This window comes from Pyrus communis, chromosome 9 (genome assembly GCF_963583255.1).
Source record: "Pyrus communis chromosome 9, drPyrComm1.1, whole genome shotgun sequence".
Classification (NCBI taxonomy): domain Eukaryota; kingdom Viridiplantae; phylum Streptophyta; class Magnoliopsida; order Rosales; family Rosaceae; genus Pyrus; species Pyrus communis.
In genome coordinates, this window is record NC_084811.1 from 10896868 (window position 1) to 10916957 (window position 20090).

General features: G+C 35.2%; 1 protein-coding gene and 2 pseudogenes across 1 annotated transcript; all 3 read right to left on the reverse strand.

The window, feature by feature from the left end:
• Positions 1–1529: 1529 nt before the first annotated feature.
• Positions 1530–6284, reverse strand: LOC137744165 (cell division control protein 48 homolog D-like). Its single transcript, XM_068484034.1, has 9 exons — positions 6131–6284; positions 5831–5996; positions 5034–5262; positions 3779–4545; positions 3442–3663; positions 3278–3349; positions 2892–3173; positions 2161–2520; positions 1530–2041 (listed from the first exon to the last, which is right to left on the reverse strand). The coding sequence occupies exons 1-9, from the start codon at positions 6157–6159 to the stop codon at positions 1748–1750; spliced, it is 2421 nt and encodes an 806-aa protein (XP_068340135.1). The 5' UTR covers positions 6160–6284; the 3' UTR covers positions 1530–1747.
• A 2532-nt stretch (positions 6285–8816) lies between these two features.
• Positions 8817–9803, reverse strand: LOC137744376 (L10-interacting MYB domain-containing protein-like; annotated as a pseudogene).
• An 8612-nt stretch (positions 9804–18415) lies between these two features.
• LOC137744758 (L10-interacting MYB domain-containing protein-like) lies at positions 18416–19570 on the reverse strand (annotated as a pseudogene).
• Positions 19571–20090: the final 520 nt, after the last annotated feature.

Consider the following 20090-nt stretch of genomic DNA (forward strand, 5'->3'; position numbering starts at 1 on the left):
AATAAATTTGGTCCCTAACTTTCACTACCGCACATCAATGTAGTCATTCCGTTAAAAATTTCATCAATATTTTTCGTTTAGGTGCTGATATGGTCCTACTAATCCAATCATACGGCTCCATGTGGATTAACTATAAGAAACCTTTTTTTTTTTTTTAAGAGCAAACCAACAAATGAGTATTTTGTGCTGGCATTTGTCTCGCATCCCACAACCCCAATTGAAAAAAAAGTCCATCTAATTCGATAAAATCGAGTCCAAGTCCAATTCAAATTTGATAGGATTATAACCAACTAGAGAGAATAAGGAATGAGTTCAGGAGAGCAAGTACTTTAGTGGTGTCATGGTGCCTTCCTTTCCTTTTTTAGCGTACCTTGATGAAGATGACGATGACTTTTTTTTTGTTTTAATTTTGGTTTTCAGTTTCTTATTTTACTTTTAGTTTTAAATCTTAAAAAAAAAAAAAAAAAAAAAAAAAGTTTCTTGTAGTTAATCCACGTGGCACCATATGAGTGGCTTAGTGAGACAAAAAATATTGATGAAACTTTAACGGAATTATTAAATTAACGTGCAGTATTGAAAGTCAGGGGCTAAATTTATCCATTTTTTAACCCGGGGACCAAAATAAGGAGTTGGATCAATGTAAGGGACCATTTGCGATAAAAACCCTTATTTTGTGTAATTCATGTGTGACCATTTCAATGGATCCCACATACAAACTAACAGAATAATTGACGGAATCTTAACGGAATGACCCAATTGATGTGCGGTAGTGAATGTGAGGAAAGACTTTGATTAATTTTGAAAATGAGGGACCAAAATGATGAGTTTGATCAATCTCAAGGACCATTTGTGATAAAAACCCTTAAAAGAAAAGGAAAGATCATAAAGTAATTGGAGATTTAAAAATTAACACCATCTCTCTGTCCTCGATAGAAGGTTTCATATTAATCTCTATTTTCTTCTTCCCTAAGAAATATCAATTGAAACTACAACTAATCCAATATATCAAAACAGCAAGGTATATACTACTCAGCTCATTCCAATTTTTTTTTTCCACTAGAGATGAACGACTTCCTTAGAGTATCAATAACAGTTCTCGAGAAAAAAGCTGCTAAAGTTTACAAAAAATCATTGTACAAGTGTACAGGAAAAGAAGCTCGGTTCCTACAATTCGAGATTCCACAGGGGATGATACCACCACTGTACAATGTTAATCATGGTTGACTCATCCTCTTCCAGTGAATGAGCTCGGTTCCTACAATTCGAGATTCCGCAAGGGATGATACGACAACAAATTGATTTGGACACGGGAACGGTTTCTCGGAGGGCTTCGTGCACCATGCCCGTCCGAACTAATCAGTGCAACAAGGCCCTGCGTAAAATTGGTTTGAAAAGCTAGCAAATACTCTAATCATTCGAGTCTATACACCCAAACATCTCCTTGACAATCACCACACAGAGCTGACCTGCATATGAAAACATATGACCAAAAACAAAACTAGCATCTAACAATCTGAAACAAAACATGATGATTTTTTAAGTTGTCCATTAATCTTATAAAATAATCAACACTGTTTTTAACTTCGTATTATCCAGGGGTGCCAATGGCCGGAAACCCCAAGGCTTCTTTGGGTACAACAACGATTAAATGGACAATTCAACGATTCTACCACGTCATCGACGGAAAATACAAAATGCAACAGTTAAAATTCAAGCACGAAAAAGACGCTGCTTAACGAAAACCATCCTAACTGTAAAGGTCATCTTCATCTGCCCCAGCAGCAGCAGTTGCAAAAGGGTCGGATGCAACAGTTGTGCCAGTAGGATTGTCTGCAAACCTGAACTCTGTTCCAAACCCTCTCGACTGCTGCAATGTCTGCGCAAATGCCTGGTATTTGCGGATATCAGCATCGCTAACACTCCTGCGAGCATACTTCATCGACTCCTCAAAATGAGCAGCCTTGATCTCTGCAATTTCATCCTCAACATCCTCCTCCATTGCCTCAGGATTCTCGTTTCTCCTCCTCTCCTTCTCAAGATCCTGCAAGATTAAAATATAACGGTTATTCAGAAATGAACACAGACAAAAAAAAAAAAAAATCCATTTCTCCCAGGGACAAAAAAGTGCAGCAAGTATAAGAGCAGTGCAATATCATATACCTTCTCAATATTCTCTCTAATTGCATATTTGCAAGCACGCTGGCATATTTCTGTTATATCAGCACCACTAAATCCTTGGGTGTACTTAGCAAGGGCTCTGATGTCCACATCTTTGGAAACTGGAGACTTCCTCAAGCAAGACTTGAATATTTGAAAACGGGACTCCTCATCAGGGAGAGGAATGTAAATCAACTGATCCAGGCGGCCTGGACGCAAAAGTGCAGGGTCTATGATATCAGGTCTGTTGGTGGCACCGATAATGAAAACAGTTTTCTTTGCAGTCATTCCATCCATTTCTGTGAGGAGTTGGTTCAAAACCCTATCAGCAGCACCCCCAGCATCACCTACGCTACTACCTCTCTGCAAGATGGAATGGAAGCAATAAGCATATAAATAGATAAACACATCAACGATGACCCAAAGGAAAATACTGCAAACGTTCTTTTATCAAGAGTTCTCTGCCGTGTTTGTCAAAAGTTTCTGAGCATTAAAAATTCAAGTTTCTTTCACTTTCACAAAATGCGAAGTTTTCTCCTATTAACAACAGATAACCTATGAAACGCAAGTAATAATTCAAGTTTCTGCAACAGAATTTGGAGTCTTCTATTTAGTCATATTACAGAGCAAATATTTTTCCCTTTTTCAAACTACACATGTTAATTTCAATTTGCAAATAGAAGCCAGTGTCAATAACAAATAAGCAGTGATTTTATATAAAGAAAGGCTCAAACCTGAGTAGCAATGGAATCAAGTTCATCAAAGAACAGGACACAAGGAGCAGATCCGCGGGCCTTGTCAAAAATTTCCCGCACATTGGCCTCACTCTCTCCAAACCACATGGTAAGCAATTCAGGTCCCTTGACACTGATGAAGTTTGCCTGACACTCATTGGCAATAGCTTTGGCGAGAAGAGTTTTACCACATCCAGGAGGGCCATAGAAAAGAACTCCCTTGGAGGGTGACATTCCAAATTTCTCAAACTTCTCAGGATGCTCAACAGGATACTGAACAGTCTGCAATACAAAATAATACAAGGATAGATACTGTAAGTAACAGAGCCAAATGAGATAAATGGAGTAAACTTGAATGAACAATCCAATGTAGTAAACTCAATTACCTCTTGAAGTTCACGCTTAACATTCTCAAGACCACCAATATCTTCCCAACTAACATTGGGCACTTCAACAACCTGTAAACCATGAAATTATGGGTTCCATTCGATGCATAAGGTGTCTAATAAAAAAAACCTCTGTCACTTGAAGCAAAGAGATAAATACTTACTGTTTCACGAAGAGCAGATGGGTTGCTTGTGCCAAGGGCAGTCTTGAAGTGCTCGTTTGTAACTGCCATTGAATTGAGTATCTCCGCATCTATTTCCTCATCTTCCAAGTCAATTACATCCATCTTCTCTCTGATGCACTGAAGGGCAGCCTCAGTACACAAAGCAGCTAGATCGGCACCAACATAACCATGTGTATCCTTAGCTATCTTCTCCAAATCAACCTGTACAAGAAAAGTCAAAAGCATTGGTAACCATGTTTTGAAAGAGGGAAGAAAAGGATACGAACTTGAAATAAAAATAATGTCAAAAACAGAAAATAATTATATTTGACATTACATCTTCAGCAAGCTTCATGTTCTTTGTATGAATACGGACAACCTCAAGACGCCCAATTTCATCTGGCACACCAATATCTATTTCCCTATCAAATCTTCCAAACCTTCTGAGAGCTGGATCAATACTATTCGGACGATTTGTAGCCCCCATAACAATCACATGGGCACGAGATTTAAGCCCATCCATGAGTGTCAAAAGCTGGGAAACAATCCTCCTCTCAACTTCTCCGTGCGTCTTCTCTCTCTTGGGAGCAATTGAATCAATCTCATCAATGAAGATGATTGATGGTGCATTCTTCTCTGCCTCCTCAAAAGCTTTCCTGAGGTTGCTTTCACTCTCTCCAGCCAATTTTGACATAATTTCTGGTCCATTGATGCAGAAAAAGAATGCCCCAGTTTCATTAGCCACAGCTCGGGCAATTAGAGTCTTACCCGATCCAGGAGGTCCATACAGCAGAATACCCTTTGGTGGCTTCACACCAATTGATTTAAATAACTGAGGATGCCTCAGTGGCAGCTCCACTAATTCACGAATCTGAGCCATCTGTTTCCTAACTCCACCAACATCATCATAGCCAACCTCATTTAATCTCTCCTCATCCTCCCTTTTCACAGGCTCCCCCTCACAGAAAATTTCAGTGTCAGGAGCGACCACACAGTACTCAGGAGGGTCAGTTTCAATGACCTTAAACTCCACACTCCTCATTCCTCCTCTCACAAGGAAGAGATCACCCTTTCTCACTGGACGGTAGGCCTCCAGAAAATAAGCTGAAAAAACAGACCAGAAAACAGGTAAAAATGAATGGAACAAAGAATTAAACCAGCAGTTACTGATAAAATCAGTTAGTTCTGACAACTATCAGTACTAGCTACAGTATATTTTAATCGAAACTTGTAAACATAATATAACCCAAACACTCTTCCCTAAGCATATAGTCATTATATCTAAACATAGTAAGTTAAATTATGGGTCATAAGATTCTGTTCAACATCGACACTGTCTATTGATTCAAATATATAAAAACGAAACATCATATTTCTAAGCATCCATGTATCAATGAGGTAAAAATATGATTCAGTTATTTCTCAATTTGTGGAATAGTATGTATCTCTGCATCCAAAGATTGATAAACAGTTCCACTAACTGTAACCAAACAAAAGCAAACTTTTTAAAAATATGGTAACTATATACGAAATATTCACATGTTAGGCTCCAGTTGCAGCTGAGAATAAAAAGGGTTAATACAGAAACTTACGTTTCAAGTACGCATCAAACAGATTTCCAGTGACTCCTTCAATAGTATCATCCACAGGCAGAATATGGACACGCTTTCCATACTTGACATCAGCACATTGGTGAACAGAAACAACATCACCAAGCCTAACCCTTAGGTTGCTCCTCACAACCTTGTTCATCCTGATCTTAGGTTCTTCACATGTATCATCAGCAAGAGCAATGCAGATGGTATCCTTCCTTTTCTTTCCCTAAAGACCAAACAAAATAAACGAACCATTAGTTGTGATTCTTTACAAACCAAAGCTTAGGCAGAACGGAGAGCATTCATGCTACTAATACCAAAGCGCAGTACCCAAACAGCCAATGACAATAAAAGCCAACCAAACCACAACATCACATGCATAGTTTCAATTCGAGCGAATCATACATATTATATCCTCAAAAGCTAATTCTAATAGGGGCATAAGTCGGGGAAAAAGACATTAAACAATATTGATTTGGATAATCTTTCCATAGATACCTCTTGAGTTGTAATCAGTGAAAAAGTAGAGGCGTAACCATCAAAACCCGGCAAATTGATAAAAAATAAAAACCCCAAAACTTCAGACAGCAGAACACAAACCAGTTCTCAGATCCCAAATAAAATAGAGAAAAACCCATCAACCCAGATTAAATACAGCCTTTAATCACTACCTAAATCGTAAATTTCCATTAACCCTAACTAGAAAGCCCTTGCAAGTAAAATTCCATCCAAAAGTTTGCTTTCGCATACATAAGGAACATAGAAATCATAGAAGATGATGTGAAAAATCAAACCTTGATCAAGATGGTGTCGCCACGAAAGAGCTGGAGTTTCTCCATCGTATCCGGGTGGAGCGCGACGACGGAGTTGTCGTCATTGATAGCATCGTCGACAACGAGCCGGTTCGCAGCCTTCTTGCGCTCGAGGATCGCAGTACTGAAGTCCCTTTTCGTTCCCTTACTGCAAAATAACAACAAAAAACCACAATCGCATCAAAACCCAGAAATATCCAAAAACAAAAAACGCAAAAACAATTGATATGGATCGAAATCGAGTAGAACCCAGTTGGATTAGAGAGGGATCTGGGGACTTACGAGTCTGAAGATTCAGCCTTATCCGTCATGGTGGAAGGCGGAGCAGAAGACCAAAGGACGACGAAGGGAGAGAGAGTTTGAGATTGTTTAGTCGATGGAAGATTTGGAAGAGAGAACAGAAGAGTAGCTGAAAGCAATTTGGTGGGTTGTGGAGTTGGGGGTTGGATATTTATATGGGAGGTTAACTCCTTTTCTTGTTAGGAAAGAAATGTTTTGGTTTACTGCTTTTTTGGTTCTCGAATATAAACGTGACTCTTCTTATTTTTGGGAATTATTATTCACGTTCAAAAATTCTCAATTTACATTCCAAACTTTCTATATTTAGAAAAAAAATACAATTGTAAAAAGTGTAGAATGAGATTTTTGGAGTATCAATAACACTTCCCTTCTTTTTTTCTCTCTCTTTGTTTTTGGAGTGGACTGAAAAAATTAAGTGTTATTTTAATAATGACAAAAGTAAAGTTCCGTAGTCGACTTTGAGATTTGAAATCAATATAAGTGGTCCCTGAAACTATCAATCATCAATCATTTTTGTCCTTGGGTGAAAAATTATGTTAAACAATGATCAAAATGACAAAATTGCCCTTAATTTAATAAACATAGGCCAAAATGATTTAACAAAAATTGAGGATATTTTTATCATTTTACCCTTATTTTATGAAAATTTTTCACGGAATAAACAAAATGATTGATTGTGGACAAACTCAGAGACCAAGGGCTGGTTTGGTATTGTTGTGCTTTGAAAAAAAGCTGTTTCTGCTATGCTGTGAAAATAAGCGACTGTAAAATAAAGCAGCAGAGTGATTGGTAAACTTTTTTGTAAAAGTGCTTTTGGAAAAAAAAAAAAAAAAAAAGCAATATGATAGTGTTTGGTAAACTTTTATATAAAATAGCTGTGACTGTGTGAAATGACCAAAATGGGTATAATACTAGATGTGCTATTAATTTAATTTTCTTAACAAATAAAGGTTAATTACTAAATATATTTTATTTTTAAAAGAAAAATATTTATAAAATTTATCTTAAATATTAATTAGTAGAAAAAACTACTTCAATTGGAATATTTTAGACTGAACAGCTAGGATTCATTAGTACAATATTGTTAATGTACTTGAAGGTAGTCTAATTAGATGCATTCATCAAACTTGCTGCTATGCTATTTCTTAATGCCTATATCTCATGTGATCCTTCAACTTGATAATTTTGGTATTCTTTATCATCATCATCATCATCATCATCACTACTATCGCTCTCTTCACAAAAGTCCTTAAGGTCATCAAAATGACGATCACGTTCAGAATACTCTCCGTATGTAGTTATGAAGAGCCATTGTAGCAATGACAATCTTCACTTGCTTATTGAACTGGTAATTAGGCATATCCCTTAAAAATTGCCCATCTTTTCTTCCATACCCTATAAGTTCGTTCAATGATACTCCTAAAAGAAGAAAGCATGTGGTTGAATACCTCTTTATGATTAGTTGATTCGACACCCCTACGAAAGTCCGGGAGATGATATCTTTCACCTTTATATGGTCCCAAATAACCTCTCATTTGTGGGTACCCCGCATCTACCACGTAATATTTTTCTGACAATTGAAAATTTTGTTTTGTATTGTAATAATTATACAAAGCAAGTATGTAAAATGTTATAATAATACAAAGCAAGTATGAAGATTACCATTTGGAGACTTAGAAAAGTTTAAATTTGGATTACGTAGCACGGATAGAAAAACCCTTGTGTCATGTGCAGTGTCTTCCCATCCGACACAAGCAAATGTGAATTGCATGTCAAAATTACATGTAGCCATAACATTTTGAGTCGGTATTGTATGGAACTTGATCCTAAGATGGTATTGAAGCCTCAACATGTACTCCATCTATGGCACCAATACAATCCTAAAAATAATAACATAGAAGAAAACCGTCAACCTACACTTCTAGTTTGCAAATTAGTTAAAAGACGAGTCAAACTTTACCTTAAAATGAGGCATGTATCTTGTATCTCTCCTTATTTCTTGGGGAATGCCACGAAACTCTGAATCCATTGGTTTGATAATATCTATTGTCATCTTATATATGATATCCAACATAGCACTAAAATATCTACTAACAGTCTCACTAGAATGTTGAAATCTCTCTTGCGCTAATCTATTTTTCATACCATGCCCCAACATATGCAAGAACATTTCTAATATTTCAATTGCACTCATTCTCCTTGAACCTTTCAATCCATAATTAGTTTGCAAGTTATTGGATAATCTATAAAAGACATCTTTGTTCATCCTAAACATTCTATAGCATCGCACATCATTTCCTTGTAGTACTTCCATCAACCAAATATTACCTATTTGGGAAGAATTAATACACGGAGTTTTGTGGACATATTTGAAATAATATGTTTCAACAACTCTCGCTACAACGCATATAATTAGACCAGCATCCAAATCCTCAACATCATCATCATAGGTGTTTATATTGAATATACATATGTACATAACACATAATTCAACAATCCATAAGTCATAATCCAACAATCACTAAGAAGTCATAATTCGACATTCAAGAATAATCCAACATTTAATAAGAAATCATAATCCAACATTCAATAAACACAAAGTACAAGCAACATTCAACACATAATCTTAATGCAAAGTACAAACCACACATAGTCCTAATTCATAGTTTTAGCTTCTTATTGTTCTTTGTTGAATATATTTCAACCAAGTCAGCTGCACTTCAGGATCTTTCATAGTGACAAACACCTCTCGCTTCTCAGCGCTGCAAAATAAACATATAGCAAACAACCATAACTCGTTAGGTGGCTCACAATCAGGCAATTGTTCAACAGACCTTATCACTATAGCAATACTACAGCCTATATGCAGCGACCTCATAAATGAGTTTGCAGAACTCCTACTTTCATAAGTTTCAACAAGACGGTCAATTTGACCACAAAGTTTTGCAGCACCTCCAATTTTTTTCCCTTTCTTATCAACCTTCTTCTTTTGCAATTCTCTTTGGTTAGCTGCTCTTTTTGTTCCTTCCTAGTAGCTTGCCTTAGACTTGCATAGTCTCACTTTCTTCCTCATCATCTAAATCAATTTGTCCTATAGATTCATCTCGTCTCTGGTGGTAGTATTCCAGATGAAGGTACCCAGGCATGTTCATCGGTAACAATTGTGTTCTAGAACATCCTATCTAACTTATCCTCCATCTCAGGACTAATGCCTTTTTTCCACAATTTTCCATATTCTTTGTTTATCTACAAGTAAAGAAAGATTATGGTTAATACATATTGCATGATATCATAATAAATATTAAAAGATAAATACACAAACCTGAATTTTATTATTCCATCACTCCTTAGAGACATCAACAGTACCCTTACTCGAATTCCACCCTAGTCCTGTTTCTTTACCAACTAGCTCTTTCCACAACTTCCACTCATTTTTAAGTGCATCCCACTTATTTTTCAGTCGCTTTCTTTCATAATCATGCCCTGTCTCTGCCTTGAAGTTAGCTCTAATATTTGCATATCCATCTTTGTCAAAGTGAGTGCCCGGACGATGTCCGGCCTCAACCTCCTTGATGCATACATCACAAAATATAGATATATTGTGGGCATTCCATGTAGCTATAGGATTTGATGAAGATGCCCCCTTTTTTGCCATCGATACCAACTAGTGATTTGTATATATACATATAAGTGTGTGTGTGTGTGTGTGTGTCTATATATATATATATATATATATATATATATATATATATATATTAAAACAAGAACAAATAATATTGTAATATAACCAAGAAATAACTAATCAAAGCATTATGTACATGAAAAAGAATATAGATGCAGTGAATTCGTAGTTGTTGCTCACGATCACAATTACCATTGGATAACTATTAAGCATCTACCCTCCAACAAGTAACTTACGGTCATCGTACCTCTTTACTAAAGAAAAGGCATTTGCTCTCAGTAATTTGCAATATACTGATATAAAACATCTCTCATAGCACCAAGGCACACAGGCAGATATATCATCAACACATTATAAAGCCACCTCGACACCCTAGTTTTGTTCCTCATCTTATCCAAGAAATGAATTGCCAATTTGTGACTCAGTGATCTTTTTTTTTTTGGCATCAAGATATTTTCCAATTGGATCATATAACACATGACAGATAAATTCCAGTGCATAATTTCCTTTTTTTCAAGCATCACTCATTCATTTGTATTACATAAGAATTTCCTACGCACCAAATAATAAGTGTTGTAAGCACTAATCAAACAATAAACTCTACCATTACTTACTTGAACATCATGTATAACTTGAGTCTATAATACCTATAATTTCATTCAAAAGCAAGGTACACACCAAGAAACCTGTAGTTGCCATCCACATTATGATAACACATGCTCTTTGAAGCTTTTTAATAGAAACACGATTCTCTTCAATGCAGTGTGAAACAGATTATGCAACTACTATGCGTGATACAAAATTATGAAACATGATTGGACCTATGAAATATCAAAATAACTCCTAAATCTTTAAGATGCGGAAAAGAGAGATCAAAAACACCTGACATTGACAAATAGCAAGGTAATAGCAAAATTCGGCACACACAGAGGAATGAAAAGGAGAAAATCCCAAATTTAAAGATAACCCATGTGAAAAAACAAACCCACATTGCAGGAAACAGGTAGTGTGTTTAAGAAACAAACAAACAAAGTACATAAACAGAAATTAAAAATAAAAAAAGGGCAGAAAAATAGGAGATTTGGGTTCATGATAACAAACAGAGCAACACCATCGTTGCCAATCAAACCCTAAGAACTGAAATTGCTTCATGGATCTCATGATAATAATTAGAACCTTAATCCCAAAATTGAAAATTAGAACATTAATTCAAAGCCCAAAGTTGAAAATTAGAACATTAATTCAAACACCAAACTGAAATTGCTTCAACAATGGAAGAGAGAGAGAGAGAGAGAGAGAGAGAGAAAGGGAGAGGGAGAGGAAGAGAGCAAATAAACCCTGTTTCAGAAAACCCTAAATTGAGAGAGCAGCCAAACCCTAACCTAACTTAATTACAACAAATATATTCAAGCAAATCGAGTACCTGGTTGCTCGGTCTGGACCTGGTACTTGTAAGGCGACGACGATGTAGCACTAAGATTGACGGAGAGAGGAAAATGAGGAGGAGGAAGAGGTGCAACGGCAGGAAGGAAGAGGGCGTGCAAAGATAATGTTTTGCTAGAGAGAAGAGTGTGTGAGGAATCAGGCGAAATGAGAAAAGAGAAAGGAGGGCAATATTGGCAAATTGAAAATTTCATTAACAAGTTACTGTAGCTCCTTGTTTTGAACAATAATCCATTTTTTTGAAGCTGCTTTTTCCAGCTTCCACTTTTTAGCTTTTTTTCATCTGAAACTTTGAAAAAAAAGCTGGTTTGGGGTGTTTACCAAACACCAAAAACTCTCCCAACTGTTTTTCATAGTAGCTTTTTTTAAAATCACCTCCATACCTTAATTTGTTCCATGTCTACTTATTTGTCCATATAAAATGAATCACACCTCCATAATTCACACAATACTTTCTTATTACACAACTTGAATTTTATAAAAGGTTTTTTAGCAAAACGGTCCATGAGATTTGTATAACTTTTCACTTTTATCTCTGAGATTTGAAATCAATATAAGCGGTTCCTGAGATTATCCATCATCAATCATTTTTGTCCTTAGGTGAAAAATTATGTTAAACAATTATCAAAATGACAAAATTGCCCTTAATTTAATAAACATAGGCCAAAATGATTTGACAAAAATTGAGGATATTTTTGTTATTTTACCCTTATTTTATGGAGATTTTTCACGGAATGACCAAAATGATTGATTGTGGACAAACTCAGGGACCAATTATATTGGTTTCAAATCTTAGGGACCAAAACGAGAAGTTATGCAAATCTCATAGACCATTTTAGCTAAGAAGCCTTTATAAAATTAAAATATATAGATATTATCATAGAATAAAATTACTAATGATATTTTATTTTTATTTTTGTGTGAAAAATTAGATCTAAAAGCAATCTGATTCGATTCGCGTTCGATGTTTCTCACATATGGATATACAACTTAAATTTGATGATCTGAATACGATTCAAGGTCGATAATCTGACTATAATTGATCTGAATATATTATTAAGGGTCCTTAATTTGTTCCATGTCTACTTATTTGTCCATGTAAAATGAATCATCCACAAAGAGATAAATGAATAAAGAGAATATGGAGAGAAATACTCGTTATTCTCTTCATTCGATGACTCTAAAAAATTAGCTAATAATTTTGGCTTTATACCTAAAAGCCAATCTGCATTTTTTTAATTCTAGAATGTTCTATTCTGAGTTCTTATTGGGCTCTGACTAAACAAAACCAGTATGGCCCAAATATCCCCTACGAAATTGGAAATTGGGCTTTAACAAATATTTTTTTTTTTTTAATTACAGGCTGGTTATTTTGTTTTTATTTTTCATCTCTCCTTTGTAGGAAACGGCAAACCGACTTATTTTTTTATTTATGTTTAATTTTTATCTCAAGGTCTTGTTATACAATCGCAGCCGTTAACAAAAAAATTATAATCCAAAGGCAGCGGCAAATGTGGAGATTGTTCAACTAAAAGTATTGTACGGTCTAAATACGTTAATCACTTAATCGACATAGAATATCCGTGACCAAAAACATGGTCTGACTAGCAATTTGTTAAGATTTTTTTTTCTTGTCTCAAAAAAGGTGTTTTGGTTCCATTTTTGTCAAACTAATCATATTTTTATTATAAGCAATATTCTACACTATATTACATTAAGAAGAGGATGAATGTAATAGATTGAAGAAAAAGTTTCTAACTACCAAGGTAATCCCTGCTTTTAATAAACCAATTGATTACCAAAATAAAAAAGAACAAGAAATTTAGGGGGTGGGTGGAGGGGGTGTTTGGAGTTTTTAGTTTAGTAACCAAATAACTTTAGTATTTAGGTAGTAGTTGAAAAGTCAAACTAAGGTTGCTAGTTAAAATGATAACAATGGCAACTCTACCATTCAATGGACTCTTACCATTAATTTTGAGGACTCATTCAGACCCTCCAATCTTTGGGATAAAACTTAAAAATTTAAGTTAGAAATTTTTAAGTTATAACCTAAAAACTTTTTTTCTCATCCAATCCTTATGGCTTAAAATTTTAGCCCGAGATTATTAAATAAGGATTTTAGCCCTTTTTTTTTCTTTTTTTTTTTGGTAAATTTTTTGAAAATAAAATTTATGTAGATTATCCTAATTTATTTTTATGAACATTTTAATCTAAAAATATTTAAATTTTGATAAGTAATTAAAATTCATACAAATACATAGGTATTTATAAAGTTTTAAGTTAAATTTGATTTAAATAATTTTAGACGTTAGATTTAATTTTGGGCCGTCAAATTTTTTTTACCATTAGATTTAATCTCATTTGATCATAGTCGTTAGATTAGAAGTAAAAAACAAAACAAAAATTGAAATATGACAGTTTGGTGGGTCCAGAATAATTTAAGCCAGACTTAAATTAAGAGATATATTTTTTTTCTGAGACTTATTTTAGCCCAATGGTTGGAGATGGTTCTTTTTTTTTTTTTTTTTTTTTTTTTTTTTTTTTTTTGGGAAGGGTGGGGGGGGGGGGGGGGGGGTTTAAAGCTTACATTTTAAGCCTTATCCCATGGGTTGGAGATGGTCTTAGGGACTTTAAGCGAATATTTGGGTTCTTGAATGAATATTGTCTGCAAATGAAGGTTCTTATAGTACATTCCCTAAATGGAGTATTGCGAGAGAAGCTGATGTGCAGCATTCCCAAAAAGAGAAGGCATCCCTACTTAGGTGGGGTTGTTTCCCACTCAAAATCAATAATGGTCCACTCTTTGAGTCTCTATATAAAATCATCACATTTGAGAATTTCTTTGAGGTATCAGGCATGTCCTTACATATTTAGATACTTGAGGACTTATTTATGACCTATTGAAAACCTTTTGTCTTTATATTTACGATTATACAATTGTAGGGACCCTAATTAAGATCCCCATTGGAGTGCTATGAGACCATATCCATTAATTTTCCCAAGGAATTGTGACTAACATGCATACATAAGAACTTATGTAAAAGAAAAATGTTTCACTATGTTAATCGCTTGGGTGTAGGATCTAGTTCCTGAATTTTGGGCTCGCCCAAAAATTTGTGACCTGCACCCTCCCAAAGACCTCTAAAACCCTTAACCAAAATGATTGGCCCCAAACCTTGACGGATCTTTTAAAACCCTAAAAACCTTCAAAGTCAAACCCGGCCTCTAAGGGACCTTGTAAAATTCTAAAGGCTTGTTTTTTGCAACGCCTCTTGAAATTCGATTTGAATCTCACTTTACTCCCTGTAACTCAAAAGTCACTACTTTACTTCTTAAACCTTAAAATTCGTAACGCTTTACCATGTTTACGTTTCTTCTGTCAAATAGTCGTCAATGTTGCTGACGTGGTCACGTGGGTGGGTAAATTTAATATATAGGCTTATTTTTGGCTACGCCCACAGAACTCGATTTTGATACCACTTTGCCCCTTGGAACTCGATTTTGATCTCCCTTTGCCCCCTGCAACTCAAAAATCATCATTTTATAAATCTCTACTATGAATTGTTTAATGTTAATGCATAGTGGAGATGAATTTGATTATATCGAACACATTAATTGAAGGTGGTCCTTGGTTTGAACAAACATTGGTTGCTCATGCTTGGTCTAAGATGAATGTCACCCACGCCATCTTTAGCTGGCATTTATTTTTGTTTGTTTAATAGTTTAAGGCAAACATCAACAGTTAGTTTGGAATTTACATTGGATGACAGAATACTTATGAGTGTGGTAGTGTGATAAATGTGCTCTGACTCCTAAATCAGGTGACCTCGGCTGATGAAGAAACACTTGCGGCCTTGACTTCTATAAATTGAAGACAAGGTTGTGAAACTTGTTATGAAGTTTTGGATATTCAACACCAGGTTTGCCAGGCTTGACTATATTAGTGAGAATATAGGTGCACCGAACTAGAATTAGATTGTAGAGGCAAAGATATTTAAAGGAGATGAATGTCTTTATGGTGAAAATGGATCGACTGTCGATATTGATATGCCAAATTCTGAATGCCACTTGGGAATATCTAACCATAGAACACTCTACTTCACCAAGAAAGCTAATAAAGTGACCTCGTTCACCGACAGACAATTGAGATAGATAACCAATTGAAAGAGAATGACTTGTTGTTTAACTAACTATCAAGACTCCTAAGCTAAGCTGAACTTACTACTCTAGTGATATTTAACCAAAAACTGTAGAGACAAAGATATTTAAAGGAGATGAGTGTCGTTATGGTGAAAGTGGATTAGCTGTGGATATGACAAACACTAAATGTCACTTACGAATATCTGACCATCGAACACTCTACTTCGCCAAGAAAGTTAATGAAGTGGCCTTGTTCTTGAAAAAATCAAAGACTATTCGCCGATAGAGAATTCAGAAAGATAACCAATTGAAAGAAAATGACCTACTGTTTAACCAAACTATCATGACTCTTAAGCCAAGCTGAACCTACGAATCTAGTGATGTTTAACCAAATTGTCACATTCGCCAGTTGCATCTCGAAAATTCTGTTTAACCAAACTGTAATCATTTGTCGGCTACAATGTTTTAAAAAACTAGCCTTGGGGCGCGCCTAAGGTGCCTTTGAGGTTGGCGAGGCACGCTTCAAGGCGTCTAGGCGCCTTGTCTGCCTTTAAAACAAAAAAAAACAAAAAAACCACCCAAACCCAAAACGACATCGTTTGGGTAAGGGTTTTTAGTTTTAATCCAGATTCCACCATACCTTCGATCCCTTTGCTTTCTTCACCCTCTTCTCCCTCGCACCATAACACACAATCGCCGTCACCCCAATCGATCGTCCTCTCCCAGTCGCCACACCGTCATCACCCCGTCGCCGTCGCCACAGTGTCGTTAGCAAGCCCACAAATCCCTAATTTTAAAGGTTAGGGTTTCTGAAATTCTGAAAAAAGTTAGAGATTTGATTTTTTGGAATTTTTGAATTTTTTTTTTTTTAAAAAAAAAAAAAAAAATTGGTGTGAAAGCCTTCGAGTTAGAAAGCAAAAAAACAGAAAGGAGTGTAGGTATAAAGGGAAGAGGCTAAAGGCTTAAGGGGATGGGACAAGGATAAGTAGGGCTGGGTTTTATTGTTTAGGCATAATCGTATAAGTTGTAAAACTTGTGATAAAGTTTGTTGTGGGTCGGTATTATGCTAAGAAAAAGTTGTAATAGCATGCAGTTAAGCCCATTAAACTATTACTTTGTTTTTTTCTTTATTTGCAAACCTTTAGTGTGTTTAATTTAATAACAAAGTTTTTATCAGAAACAACGCATTAGTTTGTTTAACAACTTGAAATACTTAGGGCTGGTTTGGTATTACTGTGCTTTGAAAAAACGCTGTTGTGAGAATAAGTGACTGTGAAATAAAGCAGCAAAGTGCTTGGTAAACTTTTTTGTAAAAGTGCTTTTGGAAAGAAAAAAAAGCAGTATGATAGCGTTTGGTAAACTTTTTTGTAAAACAGCTGTGACTGTGTGAAATGACCAAAAATGGTGTAATACTAGATGTGCTATTAATTTAATTTTCTTAACAAATAAAAGTGAATTACTAAATATATTTTGTTTTTAGAAGAAAAATATTTATAAACTTTATCTTAAATATTAATTAGTATGACAAACTACTTTAATAGAAATATTTTAGAGTGAATAGCTAGGATTCATTAGTACAATATTGTTAATGTACTTGAAAGTAGTCTAATTAGATGCATTCATCAAACTTGTCGCTATTCTATTTCTTAATGCCTCTATCTCATGTGATCCTTCAACTTGATAATTTTGATATTCATCATCATCATCATCACTACTATCGCTTTCTTCGCAAAAGTCCCTGGGGTCATCAAAATGACAATCACGTTCAGAATACCTCTGTATGTAGTTATGAAGAGCCATTGTAGCAATGACAATCTTCACTTGCTTATTGAACGGGTAATTAGGCATATCCCTTAAAATTGCCCATCTTTTCTTCCATACCCCAAAAGTTCGTTCAATGATGCTCCTAAGAGAAGAATGCCTGTGGTTGAATACCTTTTTGTGACCCGTTGGTTCGGCACCCTTACGAAAGTCCGGGAGGTGATATCTTTCACCTTTATTTGGTCCCAAATAACCTCTCATTTGTGGGTACCCCGCATCTACCAAGTAATATTTTCCTGACAATTGAAAATTTGTTTTGTATTGTAATAATTATACAAAGCAAGTATGTAAAATGTTATAATAAAAGTATGAAGATTACCATTTGGAGGCTTAGAAAAGTTTAAATTTGGATTCCGTAGCACAGATAGAAAAACCCTTGTATCATGTGCAGTGCCTTCCCATCCGGCACAAGCAAATGTGAATTGCATATCAAAATTACATGTAGCCATAACATTTTGAGTCGGTATTCCTTTCCTACCAATGTATGAAACTTGATCCGGATGTGGTATTGAAGCCTCAATATGCACTCCATCTATGGCACCAATACAATCCTAAAAATAATAATATAGAAGAAAACCGTCAACCTACACTTATAGTTTGCAAATGAGTTAGAAGACGAGTCAAACTTTACCTTAAAATAAGGCATGTATCTTGTATCTCTCCTTATTTCTTGGGGAATGCCACGAAACTCCGAATCCATTGGTTTGATAATATCTATTGCCATCTTACATACGATATCCAACATAGCACCAAAATATCTACTAACAGTCTCACCAGAATGTTGAAATCTCTCTTGAGCTAATCTATTTTTCACACCATGTCCCAACATATGCAAGAACATTCCTAATATTTCAGTTGCATTCATTTTCCTTGAACCTTTCAATCCATAATTAGTTTGCAAGTCATTGGATAATCTATAAAAGACATCTTTGTTCATCCTAAACATTCTATAGCATCGCACATCATTTCCTTGTAGTACTTCCATCAACCAAATATTACCTGTATGGGAAGAATTCATACATGGAGTTTTGTGGACATATTTTAAATAATATGTTTCAACAACTCTCGCTACAGCGCATATAATTAGACCATCCTCCAACTCCTCAACATCATCATCAGAGGTGTTCATATTGAATATACCTGTAACCTAACACATAATTCAACATTCCACAAGTCATAATCCAACAATCACTAAGAAGTCATAATCCGACATTCAAGAACAAGTCAATCCAACATTTAACAAGAAATCATAATCCAACATTCAATAAACACAAAATACAAGCAACATTCAACACATAGTCTTAATGCAAAGTACAAACTACACAAAGTCCTAATTCATAGTTATAGCTTCTTATTGTTCTTTGTTGAACATATATTTCAACCAAGTCAGCTGAACTTCAGGATCTTGTATCGTGGTAAACACCTCTCGCTTCTCTACAGAACAAAATAAACATGTAGCAAACAACCATAAGTCGCTAGGTGGCTCACAACTAGGCAATTGTGCAACAACCGCTAACACTTCCGGAATACTACTACCTATATGCAGCGACCTCATCAATGAGTTTGCAGAACTCCTAGTTTCATAAGCTTCAACAAGACGGTCAATTTGACCACAAAGTTTTTCAGCACCTCCAATTTTTTTCCCTTTCTTATCAACCTTCTTCTTTTGCAATTCTCCTTGGTTAGCTGCTCTTTTTTTTCTCTTCCTACTTGCTTGCCTTAGATCTTGCATAGTCTCAGTTTCTTCCTCATCATATGAATCAATTTGTCCTACAGATTCCTCTCTTGACTCTGGTGGTAGTACTCCAGATGAAGGTGCCCAGGCATGTTCACCAGTAGCAATTGTACTCAAGAACATCCTATCTAACTTGTCCTCCATCTCAGGACTAATGCCTTTTTTTTCGCAATTTTCCATATTCTTTGTTTATTTACAAGTAAGAAAGAATATGGTTAATACATATTGCATGATATCATAATACATATTAAAAGATAAATACACAAACCTGAATTTTATTGTTCCACCATTCCTCAGAGGCATCAACAGTACCCTTGCTTGAATTCCACCCTAGGCCAGTTTCTTTACCAACTAGCTCTTTCCACAACTTCCACTTATTTTTAAGTGCATCCCACTTATTTTTCAGTTGTTTTTTTTCATAATCATGCCCTGTCTCTGTCTTAAAGTTAGCTCTAATATTTGCATATCCTTCTTTGTCAAAGTGAGTGCCCGGAGGATGTCCGGCCTCAACCTCCTTGATGCAAACATCACAAAATATTGATATATTGTGCGCATTCCATGTAGCTACAGGATTTAACGAAGATGCCCCCTTCTTTGCCATCGATACCAACTACTGATTTGTATACATACATACATACATACATACATACATACATACATACATACATACATACATACATACATATATATATATATATATATTAAAACACGAACAAATGATATTGTAATATAACCAAGAAATAACCAATAAATGATCCACATACAACTACAAATAGATTACATCACAGATTGGGTTCACAGTTTGTATATATATATATATATACATATAAATACACACACACACACACACACACACACACATATATATATATCAAGAAATAACCAATAAATGATTACATCACAGTTTGTAATACAAAAGATTACATCATAGTTTGGGTTCACAGTTTGTATATATACATACATATACATAAATACATACATATATATATATATATCAAGAAATAACCAATAAATGATTCTCCTGAACTCCTAGTGGCAATAAGACTTGAGTGCGGATTCAAGTTTCGTGAAGACAAAGATGCGGCTTCTTAGGTTGGAATCTTAGCTTGTGCCAGAATGTA